General features: G+C 38.8%; 1 protein-coding gene across 3 annotated transcripts in view; it reads left to right on the top strand.

Moving 5' to 3' along the window:
• The window catches only part of TMEM87A (transmembrane protein 87A), a 30,139-nt gene that overhangs the window by 4,106 nt on the left and 12,449 nt on the right, over positions 1 to 13,584 (top strand). For 2 of the 3 annotated variants that reach the window (XM_072625080.1, XM_072625079.1), the window contains exons 3-11: positions 1,641 to 1,732; positions 3,264 to 3,380; positions 4,782 to 4,835; positions 4,918 to 4,962; positions 8,412 to 8,529; positions 9,160 to 9,221; positions 10,512 to 10,695; positions 11,370 to 11,469; positions 12,379 to 12,472. In XM_072625080.1, coding sequence (XP_072481181.1) covers positions 1,641 to 1,732; positions 3,264 to 3,380; positions 4,782 to 4,835; positions 4,918 to 4,962; positions 8,412 to 8,529; positions 9,160 to 9,221; positions 10,512 to 10,695; positions 11,370 to 11,469; positions 12,379 to 12,472 — 866 coding nt within the window. Of the gene's footprint in view, positions 1 to 1,640; positions 1,733 to 3,263; positions 3,381 to 4,781; positions 4,836 to 4,917; positions 4,963 to 8,411; positions 8,530 to 9,159; positions 9,222 to 10,511; positions 10,696 to 11,369; positions 11,470 to 12,378; positions 12,473 to 13,405; positions 13,482 to 13,584 lie in introns of all 3 variants that reach the window. The other variant, XM_072625078.1, reaches the window with a different exon arrangement.

The raw sequence follows: 13,584 nt of genomic DNA, 5'->3' as shown, positions 1-13,584 counted from the left end.
CTCAAATTTTGTTTAGGGGAGGCTTAGGATTCCCTGAGTGGTTCCTTGAAAGAATACAGTCTTGTTTGAAACTTTTCTGTCTCTGTGTCCTTGATCATCTCATTCCCTACTAGTCTGGAATGTCCTGCATCTTCCTTTGAAATTCTACAATTCTTTAATGTCTAACTAGTCCTTCCTCTTCCATGAAGCTCTTTCAGTCCCTGGTGTCTTTGGCTTTTTCTGAATGCATAGCATCAATCGATCAACAGGCATTTGTTAAGTGCTTATTGTGTGCTGGGTGGAAGAACTGGGTATATAAAAGAAGTGAAACCATGGTCCCTGCCTTCAAGGAGCTTGATTTCTGATGTAGGAGACAACATACAAATAACTTCTATAAAGGCCTCCTGCAGAAGATGAGGTTGGGTTTTGAAAAAAATTAGGGAAGTGAGGAAATAGAGGTTAGGAGGGTAAGTATTGCTGGCCTAGGATGTAGCCAGTGAAAAGGCCGGGCATATTGTGTGAGGAGCCGTAAGGACATATCCAGTGTCCCTGGATGGGGAGCGGGGAGGAGTATGTGGAGGGGAATAAAGTATAAGAAAACTGAAAAGGTAAGATGAGACTAGTTTGGGAAGAGCTTTAAATGCCAAACGGCACTTAACCATGCTATTTATTAAACAGTTCGTTACGTAATGTCCTCTGAATCCACCTTCCACACTGCAGCCAGTGTTCTGACTATGTTCTTTCCCTTCTCAGAAATCATCAGTGGCTCCCTTATGCCTTTAGGCTAAAATACTGACTTCTTGGAATGGCATTTAAAGCCCTCCTCAGTCTGATTCTAACCTCCCTTCACAGATTTCTTTCACACTACTTTTCACAGGCTGTATGTTCCTCACAGACTGGCCTGCTCTTTCTCTCTCACCCTACACACACAAATGGGTCTTCTGCCTGAAATGCATGCGTTTGTCACCCCTGCTGTCTCCTTATCACCACATTTATTCTGTTTTCATTACTTATCTTTATGCCTGCTGATCTCGAAGACTTCTTGACTGGTTTTTGTTTTTGTATCCTTACTTAGTGCCTAGCACAGTGCCTTCTTTGCTTGAATTGAATTGTACTATTAAGAACTTTCATGGTCATTTAATTTGCCCTGTATTTATAACTTACCTCTCTAACCTAGATGAAAATCTTTTAAAGGGCAGGAGCCGTGTTGTGCGCTTTTTGTACCCCCTTTGATACTTGGCACAGTGCCTAGGACTGTATAGTAGGTGACTTGGACTTTGAATAGTAGGTGGCTAATAAATATTGATTTGCCTTGGCAGACACGCCTAGCTTTTGTCTGCTCTATCACCTATGGAATCTTCTGTGACACAGTGCCAGGCATTGGGGAGGTTTCTGGGCATTAAAAAGTAGAGTGTCTAGCCTCTCGAAATTGAAATATAGGATAGCACTGTCCTATTAGGCCATACTTTTAGACAGCAGCAGTTATATCTGGTTTAAGAAGACATGTTGTTTTTTTTTCATATGTCCCTACTTAGCATGTATTTGAATGAGGACACTGTTCTCTAACGTTTCCAGAGAGTAAGTGGGATTTAAGGCAATGTGATTGGAAAATTGTTTTGTGTGGGTATTGCCTTTACTTACATGCATCTCTTCTATTATAGTTGAAGGAGAACCTTTGGATCCATCTTTGAGTTTCAATGTGACCTGGTACTTGCGTTCTTGTAACTGTTACAATGAAGTCTTCAACTTTGGGGTAAGGAACATAGAATTCTATAATGTCAGATCTGGCAATGAGATCTCCTTGTCTAGCCACCTGTCATCTCACAGATGTGTTACACAGCTAGTTACAGGCAGAACCAGAAGTCAGACTCAGTTGTCTGGCCTCCCAGTGGAGCACTTTGTCCATTTATGACATTGCCTCCTTTGAAGATGTGTCTTCCGTGCTGTTCCACATCGACTCTCCAGATGTTGTCTTTGTTTCCAGTGTCTTCATGTAATCTCAGTGGAATTCTTTTTCTGTTTATTTTTCCTGTAACTTTTTCTCAGAGATGATTTGACTTTATTTGCTAGTAGTAAATGCTCTTTGGCCATCTCAGTTTGTCATAAACTAAGCTTTAGACATGATCTCTGCCCCATGGTATAAAACTTTTAGCCTTTGGTGCCTAATTTTCAGATTTGTATAAAATGTTTTTGGTCAGCTAGAATACAAATTCTAACTATTTCTTGGATTTGAAGAGAATTGAGATGTACACATATGTTTTGTCACACTTACAAAAGGTTCGAAGGAATGTTAGGAAGGTTGAAATGATGATGGAAAGATAGATAATGTTAGAATTTCCAGGGTTCTCAGCTGAAATCGCATGTCCTTATTAGATGTCTAATCTAATATACAATAAAACTTCACTAACTTAGATTCTTTTTATATGAAATTTGGGGGAAATGGGACAAAGTTTGAGTTGAAGTTTCTTTGTTTACCAAACCCTTCATAAATAATGCAAGTTAATAATGTAATATATGGTATTTTGAATGACAGTGTGATAGCCCGCTACTAATGTTCGTCAACCAGTTAGAAATTTAGGAATAGAACTTGAAAGAGACGTCAGCTGGAGATTGATGTTTAGGCATGAAACTCAAAGAGTTAATAAGGGACTGAATTTAGGATGAAAAGAATAGAAGACTGGATTCCTAGAATCCTTTTGTGGTCTCTTAGCCTGTGAGAAAGGCTGTATATATCTTTTTGTCATTTGTAGGGCAAGGTAATGGTTTTTTGGGTATGTCACTTTGTTTGGACTTTTAAAAGTCTTAACTTTCCAGCTCTGCAGAATTTTCCTCCTTGGGGACTCTAAAGCTTTTAAATTCTTGGTTATTGTTAAAAGAATCCTGCTGTTTGCAAGCTTGAATTAGTTATTGTTCTCCTTTGTGAAATAATTCTACGTAAATAAGACTTGCTGTGTGACCACAGGCAAGACATTTAACTTCTCTGGGCCTGTTTCCTTATTTATAGAGTGGTAAAAATAATTTTTTCCTTGCCTACTTCCCACTGGTATTAGGTGTTTGGAAAGCATCAAAAACATGTAACATTCAGATTACATAAATGTGAGTTGCTATAATAATTTTTGTCATATCATTTATTATCTGAAGTCATGTTAATTTCTTGGCATGTAGGAACCCCCAATATTTTATTCATCCCAAAGTCCACCTTTGTTATTTTCCAAAGGCCTTTTTATGAAAGGTAGATCATTTTGCATAAAATATATTTAGTGCTTGGTCTTTTGTCTCGTCAGGATGAACAAGCAGAAACGTATTTTGGAAGCACTAAAGAAGAACGTCATGGTTGGCCTGGGTCCTATGAAATGTTACCAACCTTGTTCCAGAACTACAGTGAACTCTTTAAACCACAGGTAGTATTTAAAAGGGTGGAGGTGGTGTAAGATGAGAGGGAGGTAATCTTCTGTTGTATTGTTCCTGTTCTCTGCTGACGGGGTTATTTTGGAGCATTTTACCTGGGAAGGACAAGTTGGAAGCAGGTACTGATACTTTTGGAATCAGTGACATATGTCGAAAAGAGATGTTTTCTTTGCATGAAAATATGGGAAAAAAACTCAGACTTTAGTTCTTCAGTCATTTCTTTGTACCTGATTCTTCACTCCCAGAATCAAGCTTATTGGACTTAACTACTGCTGACCTGAGATTGAAAATGCTTCAGGCTTCTTATTTATTTGTTTGTTTTATAGAGAAAAAAATTTTTTTAAATAGACTTTTGACTTTTTTAACCCAAAGTCACATTATTTGTCCTGTTCTTCAAGAAATTTATATTGCAAAGGAATGCATAAATTACTTTGGATAGGTGAAAGAAAATTGGGCATTGTCTTAGAAGTCGCCAGTTGCACAGCCTCTGACGAAGGAGGTTTGAATGGTTAATAGCAGAAGGATGAAGAAGTCAGATAATAGAACTGGGAAGGTCATGTAGATGTCAGCATTTAGAAATGTTGGACCTTGCAGAGATTGATAGTGTCCAAGTTAGGAGATGCATAAGATAAAAAATAGGGGAAAGAACGAGAAAGAGGCAAAATGAGTAAAAGGTATCCATGTTATCTCCTGTTCTTCAAGTCTATAAATTGAAACCTTCTGTTATGGAGGCCAAAAAATCTGTAGCTTTTCCATTCTGCAGTCAGGCTTGCTAGCCTAGCATTAATAAGAGGTTGTATGGTATGGCAGGAGTGCTGGGTTTTCTTTAAGAGGACCTGACTTCAAATCCTGGCTCTGCCACTTACTTAACTTGTGTAACCAGGTCATTTTTTCCCCTCTTGCCTTTAGTTTCTTCATTTCTAAAATGACAGGGTTGGATTAGATAGTTTCTAAGAAAGGGTCCCTCCCGGCTCTGAATCTCTGATGCTGTGATGTCCCTACTGCTGCTGTCTTGGCGAGGTCAAACTTACCTATGCTAATGAAATGGTGTTCTTTCCCTCTATCAAAGCAAAAATAACACCTCACTGTTAACAGTTTCATTTCTTCAGGGCAGAAATATGCCCATGAGAAAAGCAATATGCAGAAACCTGACAAAATAATAAATGTAATGTAGTTGCCCAGCCAGGAATTGGCCACTGGGTTTTAATACAGTTTTCCTAATTCTAGAGAGGGCTTTATTCATTTGTGTATGGAATGCTTCTGTTTGTCAGTAGCAGTTTGCTGTATTTGAAGTTAAGAATTGTCTCTCTTGCCATAAGAGTTTCTGTGGTGTGTTGACATACCACATTTTCTTATTTCTTTGATGATTCTAAGTTTTTTACCATTTTTTATAGAGTTTTTCTGGGGATTTTATGCATCCAGTGGTACTAGCAGGAGGAAAACAAGAGGTAATTGTTTTTCTTTAGTTCTTAATCTCTGAAGGGAGAACAGATGTTTCTCAATCTTTATCATGTTTTTCTCTGTTTATAGGCTAGGTACAATGGAACAAACCATACAACTGTTGTAGAGAAGCCGGTAAGTATGTTTGTGGGGGGCTTGGAGTACTGTACGTCATCTATTTTAATTCGGCTTTTCAGTGTTAAGATATGAAAAGAAACTAAAGAGAACCTCAGTCTTTGTGATCATGTAATATGGAAGAGAATTTGGAAAATTGATTATTGATGTGGCCTGTGACCCAGGTCAGTAGGTCTGTGTTGTACCCACAGTCTTATCCAATACAAAATTCAGTTCTATTGAACTGATTAGATATAGTCAATAGAAAAGGCCACTGATGAAGAATTTAGAATGTGCAATAGAAAATAAGACAAAATTGTCATGTCCTTGGGCTGGTTTAACATGAGACTTTCTAGGGTTCTTCAACTTAAAAGCCTATCATTTTGATCTTGATGTCAGACAGTTTTAAAATAATGAAAGATAAAGCAGGACCACATTGTTCTTGAAGTTCAGCTTAAGACTTCCTCTCTGTCCTGAGGGTATCAAATCTGAGAGAAGATAGTTCTGCTATCACTCAGAAGTTGTATTTAGCAGTTATGTGAGGCTGTAGAGCCCTCTGGCCTTTGCCTCTAAGGAACATTTTGCTTTTCTTTAAAATAGCACAGTGCTCCCAAGTGCATTACAACCAACTGTGATGTGGTTAGCAAATGTTTGCAGTATGATTAGAACTTCTCACAAGGGATCTTTTTTCTGCAGCCAGAGTCTAAGTTAAGCTTTGATGTTAGATTGTATTCAAGAAATTATTAAAAAAAAAAACAAAACAGAACTCATGAAAAGAACAGGGTTTTCAGGAGGAATTTAACAGAGATGTCCTTTTTGAACTAATGTAGTTTTGTGTGACTTCAGTAAGCATGGAGTACATACAAATTTGACATAGTTTGATCTCATCTATGTTGAAGTTCATACTATATTCATACATCAGTGTGGGAAAATTACTCTTTTTCTTTTTAGAAACTAATGTTTTCTTTTCCCCCCCAAATTTATTAATATTTTAGTTTTCAGTTTTCAACAATCACTTCCATAAGTTCCAGATTTTCCCCCCTTCACCTCCTCAAGATGGCATGCAATCTTATATGGGTTCTGCACATGCATTCCTGTTAAACATATTTTCACATTAGTCATGTTGCATAGAAGAATTAAAATGAATGGGAGAAACCATGAGGAAGGAGAAAATAATCTGTTTCATTCTGCATTCCAACTCCATAGTTCTTTCTCTGGATGTGGATGGCATTTTGCATCATAAGTCCTTTGGAAATGGAAAACCACTCTTCTTGTGTTAGAAAGTGGCCTAAGGCTCAGAGATGTTCAGTGACTTTGTCCATGGTCACATACACGTAGTAAGTGTTGGAGGTGGGATTTGAGCCTATGTTCTCCTGATTCTAAATCTCAAATACTAGTTACAATGCCACGTTACCTCTAACTGAGAGATATTATAAACACAACTGTCCACAGTACACACAGGAGGTACTTAATAAATGCTAATTGACGGACTTGTAAAAATCATGTGCTTACCCCACCTGTAATCATAAATACAGTTCTAATCGCCACATCTTAGGAAAGACCTACGGGAGCACTTTGGAGTTTTATATTACTGAGAAAAAGCTACTGCTTTCTCTACAAAATCAACCTTGGTATTTATGGATTGTTGCTCTTAAGTACGTTGTAAAAATTTTGAAAGATTTTTTTTTTCAATCTCTGCCCCTAGTGCAGGTCAAAGATAAAAAGATCTCGTATCAAATATAACCTAGTGTTCTAGGGTATCATTCAGTCAGTTGCCACTTATTTAAGTGCCTACTATGTGCCAGGCATATAGTGAGTTCTGGGTATACAAGAGACTCCCTGCTTTCCAGAAGCTCTAATGGGAGAGACAAAATGCAAACCATTAAGTACAGATAAGATACGTACAGCATAAATTGGAGATAATTGACAGAGAGAAGGTACTAACATTAAGGAGGACTGGGAGAAGTTTCTTGGAGAGGATTAGACTTTAGGTGAGACGTCGAGGAAACCAGGCAAACTAGGAAGCCGAAATGAGCAAGAGAATTTCAGGCATGGAAGACAGCAGGTGAAGATGTCTCGAGTTGGGAAATGGAAAGTCTTGTTCAAGGAATTGCAAAGAAACCATTGTCATTGGATGACAGTGTACGTGAAAGGGAGTAAAATGTAAGAAGATTGGGAAGGTAGGAAGGTATGGATGGCTTCAAAAACCAAACAGAGGATTTGCTATTTGATCCTAAAGACAATAGATGGCCACTTGAGTGGGTTTAACGTGGTCAGACTTATACTTTAGGAAGATCAATTTGGCAGCTGAGGGGAGATGACCTGGAGTGAGCAGAGACTTGAGGAGTGGAGTGGAGGAGTCTTTCAGGCAGACCAATCAGCAGGCTGTTGCAATTGTCCAGGAATGAGGTGATGAGGGCTTGGATCAGGGCAGTGGGCAGTATCAGAAGGGAGAAGAAAGCATGGAGGATGAGGTGTTATAAAAGCAGAAATGATCAGACTCAGCACCTGGTTGGATATGAGAGATGAGAGAGCGTAGAAGTCAAGGACAACACCTAGGTTGTGAATTTGGATGACTGGGAGGATGATGGCACTCTTTGATAGCAGTAGGGAAGGTAGGAAGAGGGGAGAGTTTTGGGGGAAAGATGAGTTCAGCCTTGGGCTTGTTGAACTTAAGATGTCTATGAGACCTCAAGTTGGAAATGTCTAAAATAGACAATTGGAGGTATGAGACTGGAGGTCAGGAAAAAGGTGAGACAAATCTGAGAATCATCTGCATGGAGTTCCTACCTATCTGGAGTGAAATAGTATAGAGGGTGAAGAGAAGGGCACCTAGAGCAGAGCCTTGGGGACACCCATGGTTAGTGGGTATGACCTGGATGAAGATCCAGCAAAGGAGAAAAAAAGGGAGTGGTCAGGAGGAAAACTGGGAAAATGCATGATCATGAAAACCTTGAGAGAAAAGATTTCCAAGAAGAGGGTGATTGTTGGTGTTAGAGGCTAAAAACGGTTCAAGAAGGATGAGGATTGAGATTGGGAGATTAAGGGATCTTTGATAACTCTGAAGAGAGGATTGTCAGTGTTAGGATTGGCTTCATTTAATACTTTTTATTGATCTTTGTCTCTTAATGTAATCAAGAAATATTAAATAACCATTTTTGTGTGGTTCTGGTAGGTGTTTTAAAAAACTTATTAAAACAAGAATTATTTAGGTTTTTTGGTTTTTTTTTAATCATTTTGAAACCAGTATTATGTGTGTGTGTGCATATATATGTGTATATACATATATGTGTATACACACATAAACACACACATAATAATGTTCAGCCGTTCATAAAATTTAATAGTAATACACCAGATTGTAGGAATTCTTCCCTTGTTTCTTAGTAGGCTTTAATAATAAAATTTAAAGACATTTAGGTAGCTTGTGTTCTTAATTTCTGACAGACTTAAAATTTTTTTTTCTTTAGTCAACAAATGGTGCTATTAAAACTTGGCAAGATGGGCCATATATCTTCATTGTTCATATTGGGATTTCATCCTCCAAGGATTCTTGGAAAGAAGCACCACAAAGTAAACTTTTTACCAGTAAGTTTTCCATTCCTTTATATGCATTTATATTAATACTTAATAATTGTGTTTAGTTTTTGAATAATTTAGTGTTGTGTGCCTTGCTTAACTGCTGTAAGGAATAGAATAGTCCATCTTCTTTACGTATAATTCTTTATTTTTATCCTTGTGAAGAAATTTTATATTTCAGTTGAGAGTAAGAGAAAAATGAGGTCCTAACATTCATGAAACCATGACACTGTATTTAACTGGTTGTGAAAGATGTGAAACTTAACACTGGCTCTTCCCAGTAGCTGTCAGGCATTCCTAGGAAGGGATGTTCCTCTGTTTTCAAGGGTGTCCATTTGTGGAGGATGGTGGTGCTCTGCTGTCATCTCCCCTTTTAGTCCTGATAGCCCAGTAGCTTAACTCAATATGGATAGTTCTGTTAGATTTCTACTTAGGGAAATTTGCTTCTGATTAAAAGATAGAGACTAAAGGTATACCTGATAATGATAATGATTACTAGCAGTTATGTGCCCTAAATTTAATTTGTTAGATCAAAGTAAATGATCTCATAAGAATTTATCTACTTATACTATGGTATATAAGAGGATGATTTTGTTGGTTTTCCCTTTAATACTGGGGTGTTTTTTTTTTTTTAATCAGTGACTGTGGAAGTGAAGGGTCCCTATGAATACCTCTCTCTTGCAGAGTATCCCCTCATGATTGTAAGTAAAGTTATATTATATAACCCCTGGACAGAATGAATTAATTAGGCCTGAAAATTTTTCAAATGTGTTGTAGAGCTGTTTCACAAGTTGAAGGCAGATACCAGAATATTCCAGGAGATGCTGTTTCTAGTGCTGACTCAGTTTCCTACTAGATAGGTGACTTTGAGCAAGTCACTTAACTTGGGTTAAATGAGTTAGACTAGGTGATTTTTCTTTTTAAACAAAGGGTGTCATCAGTATGATCAGATTTGGGTGTTTGTTTTTTATGAAGCATGAGAATATCATTTAGATAAGCCATTATCACCTGAAGCAGTTTTTCTTTGATTCAGTTTTATTTATTTTCAGTTCAGATCCTCTCCCTCCTAATTGCCTTTCTCCTATCCATTGAGAAAGCAAGAAGAACAAAAGTATTACAAATAATATAATGGAGGAGAACCAATTCCTGCAGTGGCCCTGACCCCTGAATGCATCACTTTCCGCTCTTGAGTCCGTCACCTCTACCTGGAGGTGGGCCCTGGAGCTGCGGGTCGCTCCCTTGTCTCAATCATTGCTGTCTTTGTAGTCCTGTTGTTATCGGATGAATTGTTCTGGTTCTGCTCACGTCACTTTGCATCAGCTCATACAAATCTCCCCAAGTTTTTCTAAAGCCATCCCTTCTTTGCTTTCTTACACCACAATTGTGCGTTCTGTCACATCTGTACACTCTAGTTTATTCAGCCGTTCCCCACTGGGGGCACCCTCTCAGTTTCTACTTTTTTGTCAGCACGAAAAGAACTGATATTACTAATTTTGTGCATACAGGCCCTTTTACTAATTTTGTGCATACAGGTCCTTTTCCTCTTTCTTTGATCCCTTTCAGGCATAGACCTAGGAGTGGCATCACTGAGTTTAAAGGGCATTTTTCTCTTTTTCTCCTTTTTTCAGATTTACCATTTCATCTTGTTTCATTGCTCCAGGTTGTTTTCAGCCTCGCCAGGTTCTTTTTTCCACCTTAATGTTCGCTATTTTCATGTCTTTTTAGATTGAACCCAGAGAACCACCTTTAATGAAAGAGTGAAGTTGCCCTTGGCAGCAGCACACTCATATGGTCTCCTTCTGTGTTTCCCTGTGCTTGTGTTGGTGAAGTCCAAAAACACAAAGTGATTTGATAAAAGCATCTCCTGAATAGATGGTTGTCATGTGTAGGGTTTATATTTTGCTAAGGATACGTAGCTATGTTAAATTTAGAAATTTGGAATGGCCTCAGTCCTAATTTGCCTGTTTAACTCTTATCCACCTGGACGGCAGTTCTTCATGGTGATGTGTATCGTGTATGTCCTGTTTGGTGTTTTATGGCTGGCATGGTCTGCTTGCTACTGGAGAGATCTCCTGAGAATTCAGTTTTGGATTGGTGCCGTTATCTTTCTGGGAATGCTTGAGAAGGCAGTCTTCTATGCAGAATTCCAGAATATTCGCTACAAAGGAGAGTCTGGTATGTGACTGGTAAAGGTTTATCGTTCTTTGGGAGTGATTAACAGGTTGGGTTTTTAGGAACTTTCTTGGGGGACAATGGTACGAGGATAAACTCAAATGAACTATGTGAATGATTTATGCAAAATCACTGTGATTATGAAATCTGAAACAGAAATAGGTTAAGTTTCAGATCTCAAACTCTAATGACCCAAACATTTAGACATACAGAGCCTTCAGCACTAGGCCATGGTAGTGAGTTTGCTACAAAAAATACAATATATGCACAACAATGTGAAATGTAAGCAGTGATAATGAAAATTTCAGAGAGGAAAATTAATATGAACAGGGTAGGAGGGGCTCGTACTAGGTAGGATGTTAGACCAGTAATCTAAAGCAGTGAATCCTTTTGGTCTGAAGACCTATGTGAAATGCCTTACTTCATTCTCATAGAAACCATCTAAAAGGTAAAGGGCTTTTATGAATGTTCTCTGAGAGGTACTGATTGTGTAGGTGAGTTGAGTCCACTCTACAGGATCATAAGTGGTATCAATCTAAGATAGCTCTAAAGAGAGAAATTGAGAGGGAAATCTCCTTTATCTGACTAGCAGCTGCTTTTTCTGAGAATGATAATTAAGGATCCACACTCACACTCATTCACTATTTTCTTCTCCTCTTGTGTGCTTTTCCCTACAGTCCAAGGCGCCCTGATTCTTGCAGAGCTGCTTTCAGCAGTGAAACGCTCCCTGGCTCGGACTCTGGTCATCATAGTCAGTCTGGGCTATGGGATAGTCAAGTGAGTAGCAGCTTCCTATAGGAAAAGCAGAATTTCCTTTAAAGTGGAGGAATAATGAGAACTGGTCATTCAGACTCCTGGTGAGAGAGCCTTGAGAATAGTTGGAATTGGTAAAGGTTTTTTGGTTACTATGGGGTAAGCAGTCTTCTGAAAAGGGTTCTCAAATATTTCATCATGTATTTGTGAAGATTAGAGAACTCTCTGCCCTCTCTTTTACTCTCTGTCCCCTAAATAATAATAATTCCCTTTTATTTATCTTGTGTGTACTTATTTTTATATCTGTAAATGTTAACTCCCCGAATACAACTGGAGCTCCATGAGGGTGGGGACAGTTTCCTTTTTGTTACTGTCTGGGCCAGGTCCTAGCAGGGTGCTTCACACATCTGTGGACCTGGAAGCACCGGATCAGTGCTTGTTGATTGATTTTCTTGCTTTTGAGTCTACGTCATCCCCCCACTTTGAAAGTTAAGAGAAATTTATAACATGTTAGTTGGTGTACAGCATTCAACTTTTAAAGTTCAGCAAAGTGAGTTTACTTCCCCTGTATGGGACACTTCACACCTGGCATACTATTGAGATGATGTGAAATCAATAAGAATAAATCTTTTTAGGGCTTAGGTAGGTATGGCCCCAAACTCCTGTTTTCCAAATGGAAACCTCTAGAAGGAATTTTTATATTGATTGGGATTTGAGATTGTTACCTCAGGGTTGTGTTTGTAAAGTGCAGTGGTTCGAGGCTGTCTGTATAAAATCATGATTTTCTAGCACTTTGAGTCTAAGCCTCTCAACGCTGTAATGAATGTATTTTCTTTTCCTGATGGGACAATGTTTGATACTTAGCTGACCCTTATTTTGTTTCAAGGGAAACAAGTTGTGTTGTGATACTTGTTTTTTCCCCCCACCCTCTAGACCTCGCCTTGGAGTCACTCTTCACAAAGTCGTGGTGGCAGGAGCTCTCTATCTCTTGTTCTCTGGCATGGAAGGTGTCCTCAGAGTTACGGGGGTCAGTAACTTATTAATCTGAGTTTTCACGATCAGCATAGGTATAATTTGTCTCTGTCCTTAGTGGGTGCAGTGAGTTGTTGTAGAGCACACCAAAAGGAGGCAGAGGAGATTACTTTGCTGTGGAAATCCTTGGCTCTAATTTTCCAAATGCAGCTATAACCCACTTTCTTTTTCAGTTTTCCTTCTGAGTCATGCATCTTGGGAAATACTTGAATGAATGAGAGTGAATGTTACCATCCTCTCCAGTTAAGTGATTACTGCTTAGGTCTTTCTCTTCTGTGGCATGACTGTTACTCTTGTTGCTGAGTGACAGACCCTAGAACCGTGTTGCTCCTGGTTCTGTTTAACAGTGAAGCTTTTCTTTATTAAATAATGGTGCTTTTTTCCTTGTCTTTTTTGTTTTCAAAGTAGTTCTTAAACTGCAGCTAATTAATCTTCACAACATCCTGTGAATTATGTAATAGTTATCATTTAATTGGGGAAGGGGGTCACTTCACTCCTAGAGCACTGAGTGTTATGTGAGAGGAAGACAGAAATTGACCTTCACTGAGTCCTGAGTAGTCTTTTACTCTTTTGAATGGGAAGGGGGACATGAGCCTTCATATACTGATTTCCCTGATTCGTTCTTATTCGTTTCTCCAGTCAGACGCACACCTGAATGGAAGGGGGGAAGCCCCATCATATGCAGTCAGAATCATGCAGTTTAGGCTCTGCCCCCAAGAAAACTGGGCTTCGCCAGGGTTGGGTGGGGTGCGGTGGGAGGGGATCAACAAAAGTTGGCCCTGAATTCAGCAAAGTGTCTCTGAGACGCCAATTTGTTTTTCAAGTTTTAGATGTATTTTGCTGCCCTCTGTCAGCAAGTTTTCCATGGACTTTTAGAAACTTTGACCCCTTATCCTTTTACATTTTCTTTCTGCTTCTCTTGCTTTAGTCTTTTAACGGTTCTTTGGCTGTGATAGCAAACCTGGCGCTCTCTGCGATTGATGCCTGTATTATTTTATGGATATCCTTTCAGTGATGTGCTGGTGTTGAGTAAAGACTTAGGCCATATAAGGAGCTGCTTTTTGATAAAAGGCTAATGCTACCATAGCACATCTTGCACATGAAACA

The sequence above is a fragment of the Notamacropus eugenii genome, chromosome 7 (assembly GCF_028372415.1).
Source record: "Notamacropus eugenii isolate mMacEug1 chromosome 7, mMacEug1.pri_v2, whole genome shotgun sequence".
Taxonomy (NCBI): Eukaryota; Metazoa; Chordata; class Mammalia; order Diprotodontia; family Macropodidae; genus Notamacropus; species Notamacropus eugenii.
The sequence above is the reverse complement of the archived record's forward strand: the minus strand, read 5'-3'. Positions and strand labels throughout refer to the sequence as shown.